The sequence below is a fragment of the Gymnodraco acuticeps genome, unplaced genomic scaffold (genome assembly GCF_902827175.1).
Source record: "Gymnodraco acuticeps unplaced genomic scaffold, fGymAcu1.1, whole genome shotgun sequence".
NCBI lineage: Eukaryota > Metazoa > Chordata > Actinopteri > Perciformes > Bathydraconidae > Gymnodraco > Gymnodraco acuticeps.
The window spans coordinates 434,505-461,702 of record NW_022991320.1 but is presented as its reverse complement, the minus strand read 5'-3'; the positions used below and the strand labels follow the sequence as shown (position 1 = coordinate 461,702).

The 27,198-nt window shown below is 44.3% G+C and overlaps 1 protein-coding gene across 2 annotated transcripts in view; it reads right to left on the bottom strand.

Moving 5' to 3' along the window:
• The window catches only part of rhobtb4 (Rho related BTB domain containing 4), a 44,701-nt gene that overhangs the window by 6,324 nt on the left and 11,179 nt on the right, over positions 1-27,198 (bottom strand). Inside the window, exons 1-9 of one of the 2 annotated variants that reach the window (XM_034240290.1) lie at positions 21,688-22,173; positions 12,516-12,717; positions 12,090-12,193; positions 8,381-8,566; positions 7,209-8,028; positions 6,849-7,068; positions 5,677-5,795; positions 412-562; positions 36-124 (exon numbers count right to left, since the gene is read on the bottom strand). In XM_034240290.1, the coding sequence (XP_034096181.1) occupies positions 36-124; positions 412-562; positions 5,677-5,795; positions 6,849-7,068; positions 7,209-8,028; positions 8,381-8,566; positions 12,090-12,193; positions 12,516-12,717; positions 21,688-21,716 (1,920 nt within the window). In that variant the 5' untranslated portion in view covers positions 21,717-22,173. Of the gene's footprint in view, positions 1-35; positions 125-411; positions 563-5,676; positions 5,796-6,848; positions 7,069-7,208; positions 8,029-8,380; positions 8,567-12,089; positions 12,194-12,515; positions 12,718-21,687; positions 22,174-27,198 lie in introns of those variants that run through there. The other variant, XM_034240291.1, reaches the window with a different exon arrangement.

Below are 27,198 nucleotides of genomic sequence, written 5' to 3'. Positions count from 1 at the left end.
GATAAAAGTAAATAGACAGTTTTGTATGAACAAACCTGTGCAAGCTCGAGGTAAGCCAACACTTGTCCATCGATGTCACCTCCCTTCGCTGACAACTGGAGAAGCTCATCCACAGCGTGCTGTTCTGAAAATGCACAAAATGTTCCTAATCATGTCAATATAACTTTTTACATGCACCACTGACATGACACATTTGTATCTTCCAGTCATACAGTCTGGGTCTGTCTTGCAGTCTGCATTGACCACTACTCTCTGCACTTCCAATATTTTTGAGCCATTGATAAAAGGCATTTTGTGCAAACAGAAATAAAGCTCTTTCAAAACCATGTCCTGCCACATGTTGTTAGAAATAGACAAATAAATAGGTAGTTCTCTTTGCAACATTTCTATTACTGCAGATGCAGTCTTTACCTGTGAGGGCGACAAGGCGGGGCAAACACAGACGGTTGGCGAGAATAATGAGCTCCATGGGCTCCAGCCCAGGAGAAGGTGTCAGCAGACTGCAGTACAGGAACTCCAACACCCCGCGCATACAGGCTTCGCTGGTGTTAGGGATGGAGACCTGAAAATGACAAGACCAAGATAAAACAAAACAAAAATGAAGAGTAATGAAGAGCTGTATGTCAATGTGGAAATTAGGGACTTAAATGTAGGCTTTAATGTAATGGCTAGAAATGGTGTATGGTCGAAAGAGTAATAATAATACATTTTATTTCTATAGCGTTTTTCTTGAACCCAAAGACGCTTTACATTTGGGAGGGAGGGGTAGACAAACAAAACAAAAACAAAAAGAAACAAAACAAAACAGAAAAGCAGTCAGGAGGAAGTTGGTTGAGAGGGGGGGGGGGGGGGCTTATGGATACAGAGTTGAAGAGGTGGGTTTTGAGACGGGACTGGAACAGGGTGAGGGACTCAGACTCACAGAGGTATTGGGGGAGGGAGCTCCAGAGCTTCGGGGCTGCCACAGAGAAGGCTCTATCCCCGAAGCTTCGGAGTTTGGCCTTGGGGATGGAAAGCAAACCGGCTGAGGTGGATCTGAGGGACCGGGGTGGTTGGTAGAGGATGAGGAGGTCAGTGAGGTAGGGGGGGGGGGGGGCAGATGGTGGAGGGCTTTGTAAGTGAGGACCAGGAGTTTGTAATGGTTGCGGTGTGAAACAGGGAGCCAGTGGAGTTCTTTGAGGACCGGGGTGATGTGATGCCATGATTTGGTGTGGGTGAGGAGTCTGGCGGCTGCGTTCTGGACATGCTGGAGTCTATTGAGGGATGTAGTGCTGATGCCGTAGAGGAGTGAGTTGCAATAGTCAAGGTGGGAGGAGATGAAGGCGTGAATGAGTCGCTCAGCTGCAGGGCGGGTGAGAGAGGGACGGAGTTTGGCAATATTGCGGAGGTGGAAAAATGAGGTTTTTATAACTTGACGGATGTGGGGCTCGAGGGAGAGGGTGGGGTCAAATATAACGCCAAGGTTGCGTGCCTGGGTGGAGGGGAAAACAGGGGTGCCTCAATGGTGACTGTCAGGTTGGGGGTTTTGCTGAGGGTGGAGCCGATGAGGAGGAGTTCAGTTTTATAGCTGTTGAGTTTGAGGAAGTTGTGTTGCATCCAGGATTTTATTGCAGTCAGATAGGATTCAATGTGGGTGAGGGGGGGGGGGGGGGGGGGGGGGGGGGGGGGGGTGGGGGGGGGGGGGGGTGTTGGGGGGGATTTGGTGCTGAGGTAAATCTGTGTGCTATCAAAGTACTATCAAAGAAACCAGTGCAGTGGGTTTTTGGAGGTAACGGGCAGAAGATATTTTCTGGTTCCATTTTCTTTGATCTAGACTCAGATAAAAGTGATGGTTGGTGGAAAGCATGTTGTCAATATGGCTAAACACCCCAAAGCAGACAAAGGCAACCCTGTTATCTGACCCTGGAAGCACTCGCATAGACTCAATGTTCTCCTGAGATACATGCATCAGCATGTCTAGAGATGTACTTAAAAAGGTAGCAACTGTAAGTGATGACTTTACAACAGACACACAGAGGTAAAGTCAGTAAAGGCGAATACAACATATATTTCGAGTCCACATAAAAGCAATCACAAGCAATGACCTCTAGATGTCGCCATACCATCGCCATGGCTACTAAAGGGCCCCTGGTCATGCTTCTCTTTTGTTTGTACCACTTCTCCACTTGGTAGAGATATACATACATGCATAAAAAACAGCTTGACCTTCAAACAGGCCTAATTACTGATAGCCGGGCATTTCAGCGACAGGTAATGCAGTCTAACCCCAGGAAGGGTGGAAGGAAGGTTAATGCTGAGGCAAGTGATGACCGGCCCCCTCCAGGAGCTCTCCCTCCGAGTGTCCCCACAGAGACGCTCTTCAACTCCCATTACCATAGCCAATTAAGAGAATGTCAGCTGGCGCGACCTCTCGTTATGACTGAAAAGTCACAACACCAAGACAAGGGTGGTCTCTAGAGCATGAAGCCCCAGCTGAGGCCAGGAAGCAATAGTGAGTGGATACATTCACATTGAAAGGACATGTATGGATAACACCAATGAGCTATGCTGACAGGTGTTCTCTTGGTCTGCTGTACTAGAGCTCAATAACTAGTTTAGTGCAAGTTTATTTTATTTGCATAACAACAGATACAATAGATTAGCCCTTCAAGGACATCACTTCAACTCAACGCAATAGAACATTTAGAGACGTAATGAGTTGAAAATATTTAAAATAATGTGTGGGTGAGAGAGAAGCATAGTCACACAGCCACCACCAAAGATAAGGATGGTCCCCAGCTGACACAGAAAGTGACGCAGGTTCTGGTCCAGGCTCTCGTCATCTCACGCCTAGACTACTGTAACTCCCTCCTGGCTGGTCTACCTGCATGTGCCATCCGACCTCTGCAGCTCACCCAGAATGCAGCGGCTCGTCTGGTCTTCAACCTTCCTAAATTTTCCCACACCACTCCCTTCACTGGCTTCCAGTAACTGCTAGAATCCACTTCAAGACACTGGTACTTGCTTACCATGCTGCGAATGGATCTGGCCCTTCGTACATCCAGGACATGGTTAAACTGTACACCCCAGCGCGTGCACTACGCTCTGCATCAGCCAAACGACTCGCTGCGAGGGGGACCCAAGTTCCCATCAGCAAAAACACGTGGGTTTGCTATCCTGGCTCCAAGATGGTGGAATGAGCTCCCCATTGACATCAGGACAGCAGATAGCTTGCACATCTTCCGGCGCAGACTGAAAACTCATCTCTTTCGACTCCACTTTGAGCGATAGAACTATTAACGAAGCACTTATATACTAATAAAGGGCTGGCTTATCTAAAGCCAGTTGAGTAGCACTTGAAATGTTTGGCTCTATGAAACCTGATGTACTTATATGATTCTGTTTTCTTCAATGTTGTGTCTTCCTGGTCGAATGTACGTATTGTAAGTCACTTTGGATAAAAGCGTCAGCTAAATGCAATGTAATGTTTAAGGAGTAAGAATGAGACTTATTCTTCTTTTACTGTGAAAAAAGTCTTCATAGATTAAAGAAATCCTGTCAAATCTGCAGTCTTTTTTCTTGAGCAGAACAAGAAAGGAACAGACTTCTCAACTTGTCACACTCTACTGGGACGCACACTTCGATGATGAACACAAAACCAGACACCTGGAACATAATCCAGGGGTGTACCATGACACACTCAGTGGTGAGACTGTACAACGGTCCACACAAACCTTAAACATTTATTTTGACTTGTGGTTTATGACACCATAGATAACACCTTTTTAACTATGACTGATATCCAGAAAGATGATTACTTGGTAATGTGTCTATAATGTTAGGAATACTTAACAAAATACAAGTTATTCTGATAATAATCCTGCTTTTAAACACTTATCTTAATGCAGTTCTGCACAAAACTAGACTGGACTTGTTATCACACAACCGCATGAACACTGAAATGTGTGAGCCTAAAAATACCAGGAAGGAAGTGTGAGATGAGCAGGAAATAGCATAGCGCTGGCTGATCACATGCTACTTTCACAGTTATAGTTACAGGTTCTATTAATTTGCTGTATAATTGATTTAAATAACAATCTTCCTGAACCTAAAGCAACAGTTTTATTATTGTTGAGATAATTCACATATATAAAACCCATGTTAACCCTTGTTTAATGTTTTATTCTTCATGTTCTTGTCCTAAAATGAATGAATTTGACAAATTCTATGTAAGTGTAAATGTTTTGTTTATTTGGAATAGGTCTAAGAATATTCCCCTGTATAAAACTGATTGCTTGTTCACTGAGGTAGATGGCTTTAACATATTACCTGAAATAACTGTAAAACCAATCATTTAGATATGATTCCAATGCGTTAAACAATAATATTAAATCATGGCTTTGGTTTATAAAATGAGTGCCTGATAGTGAACATGATACGTATGCCAGTTTACAATCTGGTAATCTGGCATGTTTTTGGTTTACATATAAAAATCACATTCACTAATTAGCAAAGAAAAGCTTTGCAAGAAAAATGCAGATACATGAAAATATAAATACTGGTGCCCACAGCTTGTTGTGCATTCTGCCTTTCAGTCTTTGTCTCGAGGGCACCTGCCTTCTTTGCCAGCCTCAGGCCATAAACAATGCCACAATAGTCACTGACATGAAACGTTTAGAGTAACCATAGACACCGGCAGCCCACCGGCAGAAAACACTGTGCCCCCTCACTGATGCTGATGTCCTGTTTTCACCATCGTCCACAATAGCCGCAATTGTTTTTTTCACTCCCACTAGCATGGTGTGTCTTAGAAAAACCATCCATGCCATCCTCATGAAAACAAAATGGTTTATTTCTTCTCACATGCCTTCAATAACGTTGAGCTTTAAACTTAAACTGACCATGCAACAGTTGTGTTACTTGTCTGTCTCTCTCTGATTACTTCCAATCCCTCTGAGGGCCTGAACCTATGTAACCAAAATCCTGCTGACCTCAAAAGTAACCATACCCCAGGGAATCTGGTTCTGCAACACAGTCCGGGGAGCTCCGACCTAAAGACAGACGGAGACATGAACTTCCTCTATGACAAGGTCAGGTCCGATGCACAGGCACTGGCCTTGCAGGAGGCAGAAGACGGCCTGAAGCTTATCCTCAGGTGAAAGCACACCTGATGTAACCAGACCTGCCACTTAAGAGGATTCTGATCTCAAAAGAAGTACTATTCTGGGCCTACTTTGAGTACTGAGATTAGGTTAGTTCAACATCTGCTATCGCAGGGTGTGTGAAAAAGTGTTTTACATGTAAATGTTCCTGTAGGTACATTCAATATGTGCTAATTGTGTATGCATGACCTCCTGGGGTCTAGTAATTGCAGAACATGAACCACATTTGCAGGTAAAAAAAATGGTTTGTACGTCAATCTGATAACAGGCCTTAGGCATCCAGAGCAGTAAACCTTTACATACCAGAAGTACACATGTGCAGGTTGTACAATGTTTTGAAGGTCAGACATTTCCAGAGTACAACCTTATCCCCTTCACCTTTGCCTAATCTCTTCTTTTATCATATGTTACTGTGCGATTAGATTCCCCTAAAGTCTGACCTGAGTTTTCTTCCAAAGATTAAGGAAACAGAAACTAAATCCCTGCTCAAAACTTAAGGCAACTCGCCTAAATTAATTTAGTTGTCTTAACTCACCTCCTCAATGTAGCTTTCCATGAAAGAGCCACGGAACATGGCAGCCATCCAGTTGCAGCTGGAGATGAGCAGGGGCTTGTGAGCCGGGAGGCAGCCATCATCCAGGCGGAACACCACATCTAAAACCGGGGTGGAAAAGAGCATTCATCTCGTGGAGTGCCACAGAAGCCCAAGCTACAGAGGGGGAAAGACAGACAAGGCAGACGTCCAGACACACACACACACACACACAGGCAGGCAGAAGGCCAGACAGAGAGACAGACACACAGAGACATAGACACAGGTAGACAGACAGAGAGATAAATTGACAGAAAGACAGAACAGCTTTTGACACAGAGTAAGGGAAAGAGAGCAGGCGCAGGGTAGTAGGTCAAGCAGTAAATCCTGTGTGGACTCTGGTCTAGAGCTTTGGAAGGGAACATGTTGATAGAGAACAACCCTGTTAGTGTTAAAATGTCATAATGGGCTAAATCTATAAGCAAAGATGTTCTATATTTTATATTCAATCCTTGAATAAAGTTTGGATAAAGCAGATCTCATTATAGAATTGTTCTGATATCTTTGTTTATCAATATCATTTCCTATAAGCATTTTAAAGAAAAAATCCCATTGTTAAAACCATAAAGATGAACAGAGAAAGTACAGAAAGTACAGAAAGAAGTGAATGTGAGACGGGCTTTGTTTTGAGACAGCTGATGTTTGGCTCTGCCTGCAAATACTGTGAAAACATGCATACATAACAGCTTAGTAGGACAACACCACACAAACACAAGACACAGGAAGCACACAAGAGCGAACAAATGACCAGACTAAACAACACTCATTAAATCACCTAATGGCTTTAAAAGGAAGTAAAAAACTGGCAAACCACGACCACAACAAACAGTTAATATTTTATAGCAAATATTCTATGTCAAATATATGATCAAAATGTTCACAACATGTATAAAAATGTACAGAGTGTACATTTTCAGAGACTGAAAGAATGCTGGAAATTAGCAAAACAGTCTTGCACATTCACTCCATCAGCTTTTCTTAATCTTCCACGATTCACACACACATACTGTACACCCACACATGCACGCACCTACTAATGCATATATGGAAAACATCTACACACACTAATGCTATTGAAAGTATTAATGTGCTGAATGGTTGGCACTCTGGTTTACCAGCAAAGGTCCCTTTATTGAGACACTCCTTGATACGGTTGGCTCTGCGGACGTGGAACGCCTTGGTGATCTCCTGGTTCATGAAGCTCTCTCTGTTGAGAACATTGGCAACCATCATCCGGAGGTCAAACACCTCAAGTAGCTCTGCGATGGTGGCTATCTGCATCAGATCCCCCCTGCCCTCATCCAGACTGCCTGTGTACAGGTACTGAAGCACTGCCTGAAACCAGAGCAAACACACAGCTTTGGAACAACTGTGAAACACCAAAAAAACATCTGTAATAATAATCACATCAACAGATGTATATTATTTTACCCAATAATGCATGAATATATCTTAGTCATCTTTAGGTCTATCACCTTGAATGGTTCTTCCTGTATAAGTGCATCCATGGCTACCACAGTCATGAGTCGTGGTTGTCCAGTCATGGGATCATCAACATGCTCCAGACACACACTCAGGAACCCCCTTCCCCATCCTGAAAGTGCACGGCCAGTCCCTAGTGCTCCCAGGGAGTAGTGGGCTCGAGAGGGGAGTGCATTATCACTCTGTGAAGTCCTCAGAGAGCCCTGCTGCAGCAGCTGGGGGCGATTCAGGCCGTGAACCCCTCCATCAGCCCCATCTTTATCAATGTCCAGGCTCTTGGTGCGCCCAGCTTGCTCCTTGGCTCCTCTCCTGCTCTGTTCATCTTCCTCCCCACTCTCCAAGTTGTCCTTCCTCTCCTGCTCCTCCCCCTGTGACACCATGCAGGATCCACCAAGATCAAGAGTAAAGAGGTCATTAAACTTTGAGCAGGAAGTAGCCAGATATACTTTGTGTGCAAATACGCGAGTGGCACCACCATGCAGAAGAAAAAGAACATCTGTACACAGTGGCTGGCAGAAAAGGGAATCTGGGCCTTCGCCATCTGTGGGAGGGGGGTCTGGGATGCCCACGATGGGGCGAGGTGGGCGGGGAGGCAGGAAGGGGGCCTGGAGGAGAGGCCTCTGGACCCTTTTCAGGTGGGACTTCCAGAACTGCAGGTGACGACGGGAGATGAGGGCGGCTCGGATGGCATTGTCAAAAACATCTTTGACTCCAAACTGGGCAACAATGCTGGTCTCAAAGTAAGGAATCCCAAGTTCCTTTGCCACTTCATGGCCTCTCTCCGGGGGAAGGATATCAGTAGGTTTGATCGGTCTGTGGGACAGGAAGAGATAATGATGTAAAAGAAGGCAGTGTTTGCAAGTAAAAAAAGAAGTACAAGAAAACAGGAAGTGAGTATCTTTTATACAATTTGCACAAATCAATAATGTGATGTCTTCATCTCAGTACACATTTTAAGATCTAACTTCACTTTATTGATATGATGGAACAATTGGGATGGAAGTTAATTATTTAAATTACTCACAGCCAAACAATGTTTACAAAGCTTATACTTATCTAGATTTACTGGAGCAATCACACACGCAACCCTCACTTAAAAAAACGTCAGTGGCGCATTTCCTATAATGAATATGCCTGTTAATGCCTGATGAAGAAGGCTTCTCACTTGGCTAGTGGTCGTCGTGCACGGTTAACTGCATCCAGGTCGGCATAGCGCAGATCCAGCTGGCAGCCAACCAGAATGATGGGTGTCCGGGGACAAAAGTGCTTAATCTCCGGGAACCACATGGTGCGTACATGGCGCAGGGAATTGGGATTTGCCAGAGAGAAGCAAAGCACAACAACATCAGACCTAAAGGAGAGGGAGAGAAAGAAGTATTGATTTCCTGTACTTACATACTAATATAGATCATAGATAAGGTGGGACCGAAAAGGCAGAAGAGAGCTGATTTGTTGTGAGTGAGAGATGTCAGCAGGGAGAAGACATATGGTCTTTGATGGAGTAAAGGGAACAGAGAAGAGAGAAAGAGAAAAGGGGGTCAATCCTGAGTCACTCAAAATCTTGTCAGTTTTTGTTAAAATATGTGATATGTTTATGAAAGAAGCTTGTTCATCTACTGCAAGGCTGTGTGGGAGTTTGGACAGTGCCATCATGCAAGCTGGGGTCACGAGTGTGTGTGTGTGTGTGTGTGTGTGTGTGTGTGTGTGTGTGTGTGTGTGTGTGTGCCCCTCTGGACTGGTGATCTGGGAGGCCAATCTCTCTCTCTCTCTCTTACGTAAATATCCCTAAGCCCTCCAAGGCTACATGGACCACAAAAAGAAGGCTAAGAATAGATCAGGATACACACGCAGACACACACGCACACAAATTCATTTCCTCAACCAATGTGTTTGAGCCATGGTTTGAGCAAGCAGACGGCACTTGCAGCAGTTATCTGGTGCTGTTTTTTCCATGGCATGTTTGTGCACGTGTCTCTAGGTAATGTTAATTAAAGCTCTGTGACAGTGAGATGGATTTATTTAGAAACCATTACAATGCTGAAAGTTGAGATTCTAAAACTCCTAAATCATTTACTTCTTAAAACAACACAACACAGGGCTTTTGACCCCTGCAGCGCCAGGCCTATTTTGCATTGCATCACTTACGTAACTTGTGTGCTACAAAACCATCATTGATAGCCTGCAGATATTGAAGTGTGTCTTCCTGTTTTTTATATTTGTCAGGCATGCTGTATACACAAGACGATCTGAGGTGCTAAACAACATCCTGAACTTGACAGCATCAATACACACCACTTAAACACTGTTTGCATTGGGCAGGTAAAATACCTGTTCTAGAGCAAACATGGCCTACATATGGAGTATACAAAAGCTTAACTGTTTGCCATAATATTGTTTATTATCTTTTTTACTTTAATGACTTTACTTTTAAATCAGATAACATTTCTAAAAATAACAATTTCACCTCTTTTTTGTGTTGTCAGAATGAGTTTTTCTAAATCTTAAAAAAAGGAGCATTTTTGGAGAGGTTTTATAAAACAAATTAAGTTGCATTACAAAAATGACAAGTTGAATTAATTATGAAAGCACACAGTACAAAATCACTCTTGTTTTTGAAATTGCAGACAAAGGTTCCATAGTTAAAATGAACTCTCACTAATGTAATCTCTGAAAATCTCCTATTCCCAAGGACATTATATACAATACCAAAGCATTCACAGCTCACACACACACACAGGAATGCACATTAGCACTTTGTCAAGGGATCGTTATAATGGCTTATTGTGTTTGAGGTCATGTTATGTGTACGTGCTTTTGTTCACGTGGTCAAATGATTTTTTTCCAGCCACTGCCATAGTTTGTGCCTCTACGTGAGCATAATAAATTATCGTTAATAAGAGCCCCTGAAGGCTTTAAACCTGTCCAGTATTGACCTATCTTTCAAAAGCACCTATTTGAATGCATTAAAAATGTGTACTAGAATTACCCATTAGTTCTGCTGCCTTGCACCGCAGAGCTTTTTTCAAGTTCAACCTGCAGGTCAACGCAGGTTACCGACAAATTGTACTTATGTATATGATATGGCGTGTTTATGCCTTCTACAATCTGGATAGGATAACTTGTTTGGAATAGCATTGGATGCATGTCTGAATGAGAAAGCGCATGTAAGTCAAATGATAAGGCAAAAAGGTTAACATTACTACCACCAATAACTTACCACCCCAACTTGTTTTACAGCTCATTAATGCATGCATGCATGTTAGTGGTGGATCCAAACTACAAAGGTCATCAGCTGTCAGATTATATAAGAAACATTTGTCTGGACACAGGGACACAAACATAAATACAGCACAGATGTTCCATATAATCAGATCTCCTGTATAGATTGAATGGGTCTCGTGCAAACATTTGTATAAGTCTTCCAACACAGCCTGGCATGACAACCCTCATCAGTCACTGAGTCTGTGACAATATGATAAAAACAGCCTTCACGAATGCTTACAAGTGCAATATGCAAGTGTTTTACTTATTAAGTTAAGCAACAGAATTAGATTCTAAACACATTTATGCCGACTGAAAACATTGTTTCAGATGGGCTTAAATTAGATTTGACTGACTGTTTTTAGGCTGATTTGATAGGCTTTGTTTCCTAGCCAGAGTGTTGTTCACGTAAAAAAGCATGTGACAGTCTAGGTATTGTCTAAAAATGTGATGTTTTGAGTGTAGATATCAACATAAGGCTACAGAGCGGAGGAAGGTGTGGAGAGGGTTAAGGTGCAGCAAAGTGTCATGGGTATACAGGAGACTAATGATGGGAGTTGAGTTACGCAGTGATGAGGGAGGTGGGATGAGGTAAAGGAGTTTAGGGGCAGGCTGGAGGAGGAGAAGGAGGAGGAGGAAGAGCACGATGCCTGGAGCTGCAGACTCCAGGGAGGCAGGCAGGCTGAAAACAGCTGAGCTGGCACTGTGTCTTTATCAGCTGACTGCAGGCTGACAAAGCATACAGGACATGTAGACAGACACGCACACACATCAAAACACACACAAACAGAGGCAGATCACTGTGAAAAAGTACAGAAACTGAAAGGTGGGAGAACACAATAGAGGGGAGGGAATTTGAGCCAAAAACAGGATGACATGTTACACAAAGTCCTTCCACCCACCCTTGACAGAACTCACAGATTGCCCACTGTGATTTACATGCATGTGTGTGGATGTTGGATGTCTGGTAATGGCTTCTGACTATCTAAGAGACACATTCAATTATGAAGGGTAGCTTAAAATAGATACAATGGAATCGTACATGGGTGAAATTAAGAAACCAAAAAATGTGTATCACTTTACTTAATAAATATGTTTTAATGCCTCAGCAATGTAGAACTAATGTATAAAATGTATCTTCACTTTTCGATGTCACTGTCATGTGGTCAAGCTTGGTCTCTGTCGTTGGGATTGGTTTTTGCTGATTTTGCTTTGGGAATAAGTACTTTGCATTTCATGCCAATAAAAGCAATTTCATGAAAGGACAGGAAGTAAGAGGATAGAGCGATGATCCAATCATGTCTGGTGGAGGAAGGATGTAACAGATTGAGGGCAGAGTTCAAGCGTGGCAGCTGGATTACACAAAAAAAACTTAACTTTTGGGTAAGTAAATGTTATGTGGGCATGTTTACGTAGGTGTGATGGATTAGATCCGTTCTCATTGTAATTTACTTGCGCAACAATTAATTTGGTCAAATAGTGGCCAAAGGAAATTGTGTATATGCCTCACAAATTCTTCAGCCAAGACAAAGCTATATTTTCGAACATGTTTCAAGGTGGTCAATTAGATTCTCGATGCTAAAATGTTTGAAAATGTTTTTGTATCCGCTCACCTGCCATAGGCAAATCTTCTGTCTTTGTGATGATCCCCAAATGTGTCCCACAGCCTCAGGGACACACTGACTTCATCCACTACATCACGAGATCTCTCCAACACCTGCAAACACAGACACATATCCCTGTTAGCTGGTCAAAAGGTCTTCACTTCATTGTGGTGTTGGAGTTTTTAGAGGAAATTAAGCAATTATGCAAGCCCTTTGAAAGGAAGAAAAACTATGTACAATGTTCAACTGCATGGTAAAAAATTGTTATCAAGTTGGATTTCAAAGGCCTTAAAAGAGATGCATTTAACTGTGATAGAAATGCAATAAACACAATTAGCCACAGCACCAGGTCAAAATGTGTGCCAGAGTTTGTCTATATGTGATTTTTTTCCATACTGTGTTTGGCTGTGTGTTCATGTGTGTGTGCGCACCCACCTCCTGGCATACACGGTACTGGTCGATGGCCCAGACGGTTGGCACGTGGGTGGCAAGCAGCTGATACTGTGTGAGGGTGGCATTGCAGGCCCGGGCACAGATTAGCCTGGTCTTGCCTACTGCATTATCCCCTACCACCACACATTTTATGGTTTCCACATTGGGCCGCTCATAGTCTGTGTCTATATCCATGGAGAGGGCCCTGGAGAGTAGAACAAAAAGACAGAGAGAACGAAAAGAGGTTAATTCAATATTCATGGTCAATTAAAATCTCATTGATCACGAATCCCAGGAAGAATCACACACATTGCATTTCGGCACAGTGTTTTTAACAATTTTGCAGTCCAGCACAGAGAAGCTTTGTTAAGGCTCTAAGCCCCCATAGCTGCACTGACCAGTGTACGGAAGCTTCTGCCAAACTCCTCAAAGAACACAAGGTTTACAGGCTGAGGAATAGAGGGACTGCAGAGCTATTTCTGTAACAGCACTGAGAGAGAGAAAGACAAAAAAGAGAGAGACATCGCTTGAGCTCACTGTCCTTTCCTCTGTTTGTCAGTCTTTCCATCTATCTATTCTGGATGGCATCCAATGCATCCAAAAAGAAAAATGCATTCTAATAATTATGGATGTCCATCATCCATTGGGGTAAACTACATTTACAGTAAGCAGAGAACCTGTCAACAGAGTTAACCATAACACAAGAGGTTATGGGGCAATGTACACAGCTCAACTGACTTCCTGTTTTAAAACCATATAACCCTGTGAAGCTTATCAAAATCCCCTTTCTATAAACTGCTTACAAACATTTCTGACATGTCAAAACACATGTTAATACCCATTTAAAAAAAAGATCCTGGAAGAATCTGCTGTATTGCATAACCACACACACCACACACACACAACACACACACACACACACAACACACACACACACACACACACACAACACACACACACACACACACACACACACACACACACACACACACACACACACACACACACACACAACACACACACACACAACACACACACACACACACACACACACACACACACACACACACACACACACACACACACACACACACACACACACACACACACACACCTGTAGCCAGCTAATCAGTCCATCCATTCTTGCAACTAGTTCAAAGACCCACCCCAAAGCTCCATAAATAGAGCATCTGAAACATTCATAAAGTGTTTGGATCTGTCTGTGTTGTAGTTTTGTATGTCTGGTTATGGGTATTTTCATCCTTGTATATTGTCTGGTCCTTCTTCCTGTGTTTTTCCTCCCGTCGTTAGTTTCCCTGGTGTGTCTAGTTGTCTGATTGTTTTCACCTGTGGCCCTTGTGTTTCTCCTCCCCTGCCCGGCTGTGTCTCGTCTTGTGATTACCCCTTCCTGTATTTAGTCTTGTCTCTTCCTGTGTTCAGTGTCGGTTCGTCTTGTGTTGTGAGTAAACTGCGGTGAGTGTTCTGTTCTGTCTCTGAAATTGTAGCCTTGAAATAAAGGAATTATTTTGTCACTTAAATCTGCATTTGGGTCCTGCTTCCTGCACACCGTAACATTACGAACCGACCAACAATGGACCCAGCGGATTTTAATTTTGATTTGGACTTGTTATCCCTAGAGTACACTCTTCAGTGTCATTATGCTGTATGGAGTAGAACCTTGGCTAAAAGGGACAAAGAGGCTGTCCTCAAAAAGGCACAAATGGAGATGGACAACATGCCATGGTTGAGAGGCTCATTGCCTGAGTTTCTCAGAGTTTTCTCACGCAGCCCTGAGTGCTAGTGTCCATTCTCTGACCCTTTCTTGGGATCCCGCCTGGCGTTTGGAGGTCCACGGAGCCTCCAAAAGACTTCTAAAAGACGCAAGGTCAGGAAGCCAGCTCGTACTCAGGTACCGGTCATAGCAGCCATGGTTCCGGCTCCAGAGCCGGCCCATACAGCCATGTTTCCGGCTTCAGAACGGGATCTTACAGCCATGTTTCCGGCTCCAGAACCGGACCTTACAGCCATGTTTCTGGCTTCAGAACCGGACCTTACAGCCATGTTTCCGGCTTCAGAACCGGACCTTACAGCCATGTTTCCGGCTTCAGAACCGGACCTTACAGCCATGAATCTGGCTTCAATTCCGGCTCCAGAGCCGGCCCATACAGCCATGTTTCCGGCTTCAGAACTGGATCATACAGCCATATTTCCGGCCATGGTTCCAGACCTAGTACAGTCCCCAGCAGCCATGGTTTCAGCCCCAGTTCTGGCCCGAGCAGCCATGGTCCCGTCCCCAGTCCCGGCCCCAGCTGCCACAGTCCCCTCTCCAGTTCCCCCTCGAGTCCCCTCTCGAGTCCCTTCTCTAGTCCCTCCTCTAGCTCCTCCTCTAGTCTCTCCTCTAGTCCCCTCCTCTAGTCCCCTCCTCTAGTCCCTCCTTTAGTCCCTCCTCTAGTCCCTCCTCGATTCCCCTCTAGGTCCCTCCTCTAGTCCCTCCTCTAGTCTCTCCTCTAGTCCCCTCTGGAGTCCCCTCTCTAGTTCCTCCTCTAGTCCCTCCTCTAGGCTCTCCTCTAGTCCCCTCTCTAGTTCCCCTCTCGAGTCTCCTCTCGAGTCCCCTCTCGAGTTCCCCCTTGGTTCCCCTCTCGAGTTCCCCCTTGGTTCCCCTCTCGAGTCTCCTCTCGAGTCCCTACTTGAGTCACGTCTCAAGTCCCTACCCAATGTCCTGGTCCGTTGGAGGTTCCGCTGGGGGTCCTGCCAACTCCATGTCTGTCTCGTTGGAGGTCCCGCCGTCTACTCTCCTGCCGGGGGTCCTGCCAATCCCATGTCCTGTCCCGTTGGGGGTCCCGCCGTCTACTCTCCTGCCGGGGGTCCTGCCAATCCCATGTCCTATGCCGATGGAGGTTCCGCTGGGGGTCCTTCCGGCTCCATGTCCAGTCCCGTTGGAGGTCCCGCAAACTACTCTCCTGCCGGGGGTCCTGCCAGCCTTGTGTGCTGTCCCGTTGGGGGTCCCGCCGACTGCCCTTCTGCCGGGGGTCCTGCCAACCCTGTGTCCTGTCCTGTTGGAGGTCCCGCAAACTTCTCTCCTGCCGGGGGTCCTGCCAACCCTGTGTACTGTCCCGTTGGGGGTCCCGCCGACTGCCCTTCTGCCGGGGGTCCTGTCAACCCTGTGTCCTGTCCTGTTGGAGGTTCCGCCGACTGCTCTCCTGGCGGGGGTCCTGCCAACTCCTGGTCCTTTTCCGTGGGGGATCCTGCCGAGGCCTGTCCCACCAGCGCCGGTTCCTGTCCGGCCGACACCGGGTTCTGCCCGGCCCCCTGAGAGCCGCGGTCTTCGCCCTCGAGCCCGGCCCCCTGAGTGCCGCGGTCCTCGCCCTCGGGCCCGACCCCCTGACTCTTCCTGCCACTGAGGTCTTTCGTCCCTCCATAACCCCCTTTTCAAGCTCTGCCTTGCCCCTGGGCTGTCAGCCCAAGCCCGTCCTCCAGACCCCCTCCACCCACCCTGTTGGCCCTAGTTTTGTGTCCCTCCTCCGGTCCCCCTCCACCCACCCTGGTGGCCTACGTCTCTGAATATTGTAGCCTTGAAATAAAGGAATTATTTTGTCACTTAAATCTGCATTTGGGTCCTGCTTCCTGCACACCGTAACATAAAGGCCTTCACTTGCTATTCCATTGACGTGCAACACTTAAGTCCGGCACTGACAGACACCAGCAGCTAAAAATGGCATCCATTCATAATAGGACACATGAGCCATGTGTGCATCCAGCTTAACAGCCTTGACCCGCTGTCAATGTCACTATAGACCTCAGACCATATAATGCTAATGCTGCAATATAGAACATATTTCTACCACAGAGACCTCAGGCAATGATTTCACAAAAACATATTTCCTGTGAAAAGTAGTCCCAATTATGTCAGAACAGAGAGCCTACCTTTGTCTATGTGAGCTGAAGAAAAGTGTCTGTCAAGGTTGCCGTTTCCTGAATGGTCCATATGGAACAGAAAAAACAGTGCCTTTTTATAAATACTCTTTTTCCCTTGCCCCCTGCCTAGCTGCGACACCTTCAGAGACACAAACTGCAGGAGTAAAAAGATAGAAGAAGCAATAAAAAGTTACCACAACCTTGCACTTATCTAACAGCTATCTGCCGGGCGGTCACCGCAAATGTAGCAGGCTGTAACGCTGCACTAGGACAACAGCCAAAAGATGAAGGGTATGAGGTATGAATCCTGACATAATATATAAATGGTTCAGCAACATCCACAATATGTAGTAAAGGGGGAGGATGCACAGTATTAATCCTAGCACTTCCAATGCAACAGTAGATCAGCAAAAGGGATTGCAATAGAGACAAGGCAGGGAGGGGATTATTAGAGTCTTAGAGAGAAAGAGAGGGACTGTCAACCCAGCATTAGAATCAGTCAGTCATGCCACTGGGATCAAAGGGCAAGAGCGACAATAACCAAGGCTGCTCAGGGGGAAATATTACAGCTTTTCCTGCTGATGCTGCTTCTCTCTAATGTGTGGCTCTCTAACAGAAAGATAAAAGAGACCAGTTTAACATTCTACTGACCCGAGGGAGTCTGGAAGTCAGTACGCATATGAGCGCGTGTGTGTGTGTGTGTGTGCGCGCGCATGCGTGTATGTGTGTTCGGGTAATGAGCTTAGGGCCGGTCTGTGAGGCATGGAATGATGTGAGCAGTGAAGTAACCAGGAGGCGGCGTTGGTGGTGTGGAGAGTTTCTCGGGGGAATCAACAGTTCCAAGCTCCCAGATATCATCCTCCATCTGAGGCTACGCATCGGGCTTCGAGCGAGAGTGTGGTCATGCATCGGTCAACTACCATAACACAATTATTTTGTTGCACATCACTGCACCTGAAATATATGCACCTGCTCTCAGGTTTATATTTAATTGGTATGAACTTTCACAAGCTTTCAACAATGTTTGTTAATTGCCTGACTGAAGGATGAGCAGGAGTCTGTGAGAGCCATGCAGCTCACAGGAGCGGAAAGAGAAGCTGCAAAGCTCAGGTTTCATTTTTAGCCAAGGACCTATAGTAAACTGTACACAGACGTCTAGACTTCATCTGCTGGCCAGTGTCAGTTTCCCAACAAGGCAGCACAGGAGGCTGCAAGGGAAAAATATTGTTGGCATGTAAAATCATATTATGTGCGTGAAGAAAGGATGAGTTTCTGTCCCAGTTTATTTGCATGTATTTCTGACTCTTATAGTGACATATTGATGGGTGCAGGCAAGACCACAGTGCTAGGAACGCTGTGACAGGAACTCAAACACCCACTCAACACACATACGCCGACCTTCTGGTTTAATCTGGATTGTCACAAATTGAGTCAGTGTCTTTGTGCAAGTGTGTGTTTGGAGCAGGAGGACCAGACAGACAAAGAAGCTCATGCATAATTTGGATACTGTGCGTCCCAGTACGGCTATGCTTTAAGGCCAGAGGGGGTTTCATAGGGAGATGGCTTGCAGCTCTACTTCCTTGCACAGTTCCTGTCATCTTCACTTTTAGTTTTTTTAAAACACTTCCCTTATATTAATATGTTCATTCATCCTTCTGTTTGTCTAGCTCTGTATGCTTAGATCCCAGACGTGCCCACTAAACCACACCAAGTCATGCCATCCTTTCTCCTTTTGGTCATTTGTATATCCATCTATCTATCTATTACCTCAATCTTGGATATCCATCAAGGAGCAGCATTAAGCAGACAGCTGCCCCACATCCGGTTTTCTTCCCCCTCGGTCTGCTTTCCTCTGTTATGTAACACCTTTACTGATCCACTATCAGCCACCGCTCATCCTAAAGCCCTCCACCGCCCCCATCCGCCTTTTTTTCTCCTCTTCCTGGGGGCAAGAGTTCATACCATCAACTTGACTGACCCGCCTGCCTCTCTGCTCCCTCCAGCCTGCCTTGCAAAATAAATGACCCCAATAACCCACTTTATACATGGGCTAAAACTTGTGCCCTCACACAGAGCTATGGGGTTTACACTATCATAGGCTTGACTGCATAGTCAAAGTGTCCATGTGTAATTGTTGGAAGAAACGATGGCTATATGTGCAGTCATGTGTGCAACCTAATTCTTCTATATTTTGTATCAAAAGTCTGCTAACATGAGGGAAAATGCTTACTCATTTGCACTTCTGTATGATTTTAGGTGAGCATGGGAGTGAACATGTGGGTGTGTTATGTGGGGGTTTGCCACAGGCACAGCTGGCACAGACTAGTTATATAATGTGGTCTGTAGCCTCTGCTTGGCTCCCTGGATGGCTGACAACAGGAGACCTCAGACTCACACACACCAGCACAGACATGCATACACATATGCATGTCGGCATGTATTTGCCTAACCCACTACAGATGGTACTGCATGGCCCGTAGCAGGCGGCAATATGTACACATCAATCCTAGTGAATGAGAGGGTCTTTGGGAGCAGCATATCAGCCTGCTTGAGAAAGCCATCCTCCTCTCTGTTCACTGCTGCGATACACTTTTGTATACACAGGAAGGCTCCTCTTGATGCCCTCATTTCCTTTATCCCTCCCCATCTTCCTCCTCCCTTGCCCGTATTTTCCACCTACTCTTTCTCTCTCTCTCTGTGTCTCAACTTGTTTATCTTTTTATTTTACGCCCTTTTTTTCCCTTATCTACTTCAATCCATGCAATTTCTCTGTTTAATATCTACCATATTCTCTATTTTTCAATCGTATCTCCCACTTTTTCTCACATTTTCTTCTCTACTTTTTACCAATGCTGTACGCTCCATGTAATAACATACTGGGTTCAGAACAGGACATAAAGCATAACATATACACACAACTGCATGGTCTATTGCCCTGTTTACCTTTTGCTACAGCCTGATACAGGGGTCAGAACATTCAAGGCAGCCATAAAATGCTGGTGGACTATTCCATGTGGGCCTGTCAGTGCTGCACTGTTATCTCAAAGCTGTTGACACAGCGTTGGGCATAGGGCCTAACCAGCCCAGGACAATAAATAGCTCTGTCCCAGATCCATCTGACGTTATACACAATGACAGCCCCGATCACTAATTCATTAACACTAGTAGTTATAGAAGGTCTAAAACTAAAACATGCCAGCTAATCAGTCCATCCATTCTTGCAACTAGTTCAAAGACCCACCCCAAAGCTCCATAAATAGAGCATCTGAAACATTCATAAAGGCCTTCACTTGCTATTCCATTGACGTGCAACACTTAAGTCCGGCACTGACAGACACCAGCAGCTAAAAATGGCATCCATTCATAATGGAACACATGACCCATGTGTGCATCCAGCTTAACAGCCTTGAGCCGCTGTCAATGTCACTATAGACCTCAGACCATATAATGCTAATGCTGCAATATAGAACATATTTCTACCACAGAGACCTCAGGCAATGATTTCACAAAAACATATTTCCTGTGAAAAGTAGTCCCAATTATGTCAGAACAGAGAGCCTACCTTTGTCTATGTGAGCTGAAGAAAAGTGTCTGTCAAGGTTGCCGTTTCCTGAATTATAAATACTCTTTTTCCCTTGCCCCCTGCCTAGCTGCGACACCTTCAGAGACACAAACTGCAGGAGTAAAAAGATAGAAGAAGCAATAAAAAGTTACCACAACCTTGCACTTATCTAACAGCTATCTGCCGGGCGGTCACCGCAAATGTAGCAGGCTGTAACGCAATCTGTACCAGACAAAGATTGGAGAATATGCAAGGCAGGTGTGCTAAATTGTTTATGCAACCACATCCTACAGATATGATTAATTGCTTAAAGGTGGTATGTAATTTATATTAGAAACATTTGTTGTTATATTCCATCGAATGCTCTTAACATCCCGATAGCAATGAATATATTAAATGCTTTGACAATGAATACATAACATTTTAATCTGTGGAAGCCGTGGCGCTGTAAAAAGCACGACCAATCCTTTTAGCCAGCCCGCCCGGCTAAAATAACTGGATGGCCTACCTGCCTGTCAGCCTTCCATCTGTGCACAAATTTATCTCGTGCCCTCATTGGTCATGTGCACGTTCGTGTGTTTTGGAGGAGGGGCTCTGTAAAGAAGTGGCAGATTTGTTCGGGTTGTGTATTTTCACATTCTAGCGCACTGAATGAATCTCGCTGGTTCCTCCAAAATTACCTCCCCCACCTTTAATGAATATAAAGTCTGATAACCACCTTGTAGAATATTATTACTTTATCTATATCCAGGTAAAAGTGAAAGGCTTCTTCACCAGCCACAGGCACCTGCGTAACACTGTTTGATGACGTCATGGCCACAAGGATAAGGATTACAGTGTGTGTGTGTGTGTGTGTGTGTGTGTGTGTGTGTGTGTGTGTGTGTGTGTGTGTGTGTGTGTGTGTGTGTGTGTGTGTGTGTGTGTGTGTGTGTGTGTGTGTGTGTGTGTGTGTGTGTGTGTGTGTGTGTGTGTGTGTGTGTGTGTGCATGTATTCATGCGCGTGCGTTCGCGAGTGCAGATGCTTTCTTTCAAACTGATATTCTGAACGTTATCTTTTGTCCTGATTTGTCACATGTATCCTCTTCTTGCTGTTCCTGGGCTGAAGCATCACTTCACTCATCAATGAAAAGCACCTCGTGCGCCGCCTTGTCCCGCAGCCATTCATAACCACCTGGCTCATTCATATTTTTATCAGACATTATATTTGGCATCATTGTGTGGAGAAATAAAAAGCAGACTATACTACACTTGGCATCCAGCGCGGTGGCAAATAAGCATTTGACATATCTATGTTGTAAAAGGCAGGTTGATTTCAGCCTACATACCAAATTATGCGGTTCTTGCGTAATGTGCCAAGCCCATCCGCTGCACTACAACACTGAATCGAAACACTCTGAAGCAGCAGTGTACACGCGTGGGTTAAAAAGTAATACTTACCATCGTTACATCTCGTTGCTTAAATAATGTTATACATGTCCATATAAGAGCCCTTGAGACTATTACAGAGACTTTATAGAGGGGACTAAAAGCCCACTACGTACGATGAAGTCACACTGAATTAAATAGACCTACAGCTAATGATTTCTGTATCTTTAGAGATAAGGACATTACTTGTGAACTGTGTGTGGATTGCATTGTGAACATCGAGAATCGCATTGGGAGCATGTGACCCAGTATTTCTGCAGGAGGGGTGCCTACCTTCCGACGGTTCCGGAGTTGACCCACATGCCACTCTGCTGGGGGATTAGCCGGTCTGTGAAACCGGACAAATACGCGTGGAGATAATGCAGAGGTGGTCGCAGGGGTCCAGCTGTTTGTCAAAGAGCTCATATAAATGCAGGACCTCTGCCCTGTCACATCCTCTACCTTTCACTTCCCCTCGCTGCCTCTGTAATCCAGCGTCTCTCAGACCTCAGCAAGCACACACTCGCTGCTGCAGACCTGATAAGATGCTGTTGTTATTTATAATCGGAGCACTTTTTACAAAAAAAATGTAAACATGACCGGGCTAAATATATGTCTGGTCTGAGTCACCTCCTTTTCTGTTGTTGTTTCCCCAGCTGATTTCCTCAGACTCACGCCTCCAAGGACTGCGCGTCATGACACAAGAAACCCTGCTCATCTTGTGTTGTGTTCAGGTGCTATCAGAAAAAATACTTTTCGGGTACAATGCCGCCCCTAAATCCTCCCTAGTGTAATAGACCCCACCGACACACCGCCGTGGTATTCTGGAGTAGAATATAAAGCATATAAGGCATGAATGGTGAGAAATCTTATCTAAAAAAAATGATTGTGGATTCATTTCGATACAAATCTACCCCTAGCGTCTAAATGTACTTTTGTACCAGTTTTGCTGTGCTGTGTCACTTGGCGCTGAAGACAGACACCAAGTAGCTTTCTTCGACATAAATATCACTCGACAAAAGTTTTTGAACAAAAAAAGTTAGATTGAAGATTTAAGGCAGTGGATGTTGGAGCTGAAAATGACCACATAAAAGAGATTAGGACACAGGAGCCAATCATATCCTTCAGAAATTATAGTATCCCCGCCCCGAAACTTTGCTCTTTCCGTCCTGTTAACTCAATACATGCTGCAAAGCATGTATTGAGCATTCACATCCACCGCTGTGCTGGTTGTAGATTCTGTCATTATTATGTCTCATTATGTTTTAAACACGAGGGATGGGTACAAAAGAAGGATTGCAACCATTTACCAAAAAAAGAATAGCCTACAAATAAAATAAAACATTTTTGGAAAACATTAAATTGCCATCATATTAAAGACAATAATTGATTTCTCTTTGAATCTTTGCTCATTCATGTTTGTCATCGTCAATCCCAACTTCAATACAGATAAATATTAAATTGTGTAGTAATGTGTCAAGGCCAGTGGCGAGAATATTTCTTCATAGCAACTAGCTACCACACATAGCAACACTTGTGTGTTGCAACAAAAGCCAATGCAGGAGCCAAGAGAAAAGGCATATCATGGATTGCTGTGGATAATACACAGCCTTCTCTACCCTTCACATGTTTCCAAGATCTCGATATCTGGGAATTCATTTCTGCAATGTTAAGCTGTACCAGAGAGGAAAAATGCTGCCATGTTGCCAGGAGGTGAAAATACATCACTATTCTGTCAGCAAAACCATTTTCACTTTCAACTTTTGTAAATGTGATGTTATCCAGCTGAAGACCTTGCCCGGGCATGTTTTTAGGACAGAAACCTTCATCTGAGTCATCTGCCTTTCATTATAGCCATGCCTGGAATTTGAGATTAGATGTGGATTTTAGAATTTGATTGCATTAGATCTAATTCATTTTTGATATTTTCCCTTTCATTACTGTGGAAGACTGAAGACAGCCATCTACTGGTAGAATTTGATACTGACCTCTGAATCAAAGGTATAAGCACTTTGCTAGAATATGTCATTGTTGTCACTCAGGGCCACTGCGCCAATAGACTACATCTTTGTGACAGATCTAGCATCGATCAGCAGTGGTAGACAGACTATAGGCCTACAGTGCAACATGTTATTGAAGCAGAATAAGGCCATAGCAAACCACACACCTACTACTTGACCCTTCTGCTCCGTAATCTATCCCCACATTTCATAGAGGAGTATTTTCATGTGTTTTTTGCTAAAGCATACACACATAACAAAGAATCAACAACATGAGTGAACAAAAGTTCAAATTTGCAACCGAGTGGAGATGTATTTTTTATATCTATTTGTCCAGTGTTGTCTTCAAGCCCTGAGAAAGCTCTGGCCCCTGACCTGGCTGGCATGGCCAGAATGAAACAGCATGAAAGATGGGCTGGAATGCTGCTGAGGAAAGCAGGGGTTCAACAGCGCTGGCACTGAGAGGGCTTAGAAATGGGGAGAGGCGGCCCCTTTGTTGGAGAGGTAGACTTGGGAGAGAACTCTCAAGCATTAGTCTGATCTTATGTCTGGCCTTTCCAGCTACAGTACTACAAAAAGGACTGAGTTGCTTTGTTTACGAGCTTTATCGCTCTTTTATTAACTGTGTGGGAAGTCTACTCCCATTGCTTTTACACTTTGGTGAGATTAAAGTTGGGAGAATGAGCTGAGATCATTCTTTGGCATAACTACCTCAACAAGGAGTGTCCTGCTGCTTGGATAAATATTCAGTTGAGTCTGCAGTATATTCATTGCCATCCAATGTTCCTCAAGTCTTTTGGAAAGATTGAATTATTTTAATTTGATGAAAACATTTGGTTCCAGTTCAGTAAATAACTAGGTGGTTTCCTGATTCCCTTCTGAAATACTTTTATATTATCTCTGTGAATGCTTTCTCCCATTATGCCATCCATGAGCCATCATTTAAAATATGTGACATCTGTTCTAACAGAACTATTGCAGGTGATCAGTAAAATGTTCTACTTGTCTACATTATGGAGACAGTTAATAACTTTTGGCTTAGATGGATTGATTTCAGATGACATCATGAGTTTTTTGTTATATGAAAGGTTCGATACACAACATTAGGGGAATTAGTAAAGTATCAAACAACTATTTGCTATGTAAATATAGTGGAGTTATGCCATCCAGAGCATAGAATGCATGTGTTACGGGAGTCTTTGTCGCTGCACTGCACTTGTGTTACCGCTGATAACTGTTCCCAACCAGCTTTTAACTCTGTTGCAGTTGTTTGCACTGCTAGCACTGATAACTGAGAGGCATCGCCTCAATAATGGATGTGCTCTGAATTCATATAGAGAAGTATTAAGCAATGAATATCAGGTATCATTTGAATGGCCGTAGAGCACTTTGAAATAAAACTCTTCCCCTCATCTCATTCCCTCTTGTCCACTCCTCCACTGACCCTAAACTCACCCTTACAGCTCGCCCAAATACCCAACAGGCCTGCACACCCCCTGCCTCAGCACTGTACTGGAACTGTTCTAAAGCTGTCAAAACACCCAGCTTCTCATACTACCCACGTCCACAGAGACTTTGCCTTAAATACACACAGTCCCAAGCACTATAAAACAAACACACATGTACACACAAACACAAATGCACAAACAATCCACAAACATATACATGCAGCCCTGTACACTAATATAAGTAGGTCAGAGTTGCAGTGGGTCTTCCCAACAGGCCCCCAGCATCATGATACTGATAACAGTATCAGAGATTCAATTCTACCTGCATCCCGGACACACACACACACACACACACACACACACACACACACACACACACACACACACAAACACACACAGACACACACACACACACACACTATAGTATCACATCATTTGGTTTGAGGTCAAAGGTGTGCGATAGAATGACTCGAGGCTAAATAAACCAGCCTTGGGAAATCTGGCATTCCTAAATGAGCAGTTATATAAGAACATGGAAGACTGACAAATACACAGAAACCCAAATCTATTCAATCTATGACACACACTTTGACGTGGAGAGGTGGCTGAGATGTGGTGCTGTAAATCCGCCCCCTGGCATGAAACAGAGTGTTTTGTAACAGCCGGCCTATTTGGCGATGTGTAATGGCCATGATAGAGTGTGAGTTTAAGTAAAAACATTCAACATTAGATAAGGCCTGAGAGAAGGTACAGAAGGAGACAGACCGACAGAGTGCAAGTGTGAGAGGCAGGGATTGTTTACTCTTTAAAAGTTATCAGTAGATTGTCTTATCTACAGTTGGAAAACTCCATGTTTGTGAGCAGCTGTTGTTGCCTCATTATATCCTAACGGACAAATATTACTCCATTGCTTACAACAGAAAAAAAACATTACAATGGATTAAAAGGCTACAGCAAATTAGTCAGGATCTTTTGAAAGTAATACTTTCTTACATTTGTTTGTTTGTTTGTTTTCAGTGGAGATTGTATGCATACCTTACATTTTATTTATTGTTAAAACAAAGTCCATTTGAAAACCTCTTTATGCATGCTTAATGTATGTCATTATAAAAAGGCTATTAATGACCAGGTTACTAACCCTTGTGTTTTGTTGGTATTGCCTTTATTATTTTTTCTTACTGGCAGACCAAAGACTGTAAAACATTTCAAAATCAACACATTTGCCAAAAGAAAGTTGTTTAATTTTACAAATGTTAGTATTTTTGTTTCTCCAACATCCATAATAAGTTATTACTTTCATCCACAAACTCTGCAACATTTGAAAAAAGGAGGAAACAAATCGATTATTAATTGTAAAAGTGGGTTTGATGTGCAGGCAGTTGTAATATTACATCAGCTATGCCCACAAAACATATCATGGATTCAAAGAAAAAGATTTATGGGGTACACTATTTAACAAAAAACTAGAAGAAAACACTTTATGGTGACATACTATGCAGAAAATGTTATGACGGTCAGTTTGTGAGTCTGTGTTTACTGACTTTAATACTGAGGTAACAGCAGGTCAAGTCTGTGCTGGTGATGATGGGCCATGATGGTGGAATATGTCGGGAATGTGAAGTGACTTGAGTTCCTGGAGCTGGATATAAGTGGGAATGGCTGAGCCTAAGGGAAGCTTGGAGCATGGAATGTGTGTGTGTGTGTGTGTGTGTGTGTGTGTGTGTGTGTGTGTGTGTGTGTGTGTGTGTGTGTGTGTGTGTGTGTGTGTGCGTGCGTGCGTGCGTGCGTGCGTGCGTGCGTGCGTGCGTGCGTGCGTGCGTGCGTGCGTGCGTGCGTGCGTGCGTGCGTGCGTGCGTGCGTGCGTGCGTGCGTGCGTGCGTGCGTGCGTGCGTGCGTGCGTGCGTGTGTTTAACTGCACGCTGTCCATCGGAGAAATAATAAACAGACCTCTGATTATGATATTAATGCCAACTTAAATGTTTCCCTGTGAGATGCCTGGCTTTCACAAAGCAGTGACAGGGGTGAAAAGGACAGTGCTGCATATTCCTCACTGTCAACAACTAGCTGCCCTCAGACTGCCCATTTAGAGTCATGTGGCATTTGGCATGCCAAACCACCACCAACAACATCATATCTGCCACCATCAGCCTTCATGTTGCTACGGTTTCCTGGATATGGCCTCAAGCAGCATGGTCGGAAACATCTCTGAGTGCTTAGTAGGAAACATTTTGGTGAAAATGTCCAGTGATCCTGAAAATTGTTTTGCTTGTTAGTGTCATTCTTGCCTGTAATTTTAAGCCTGTTTCATCCAAAATTACAGCTTAAGACAAGAGAGTGCCTGTCGATACACATGGTGG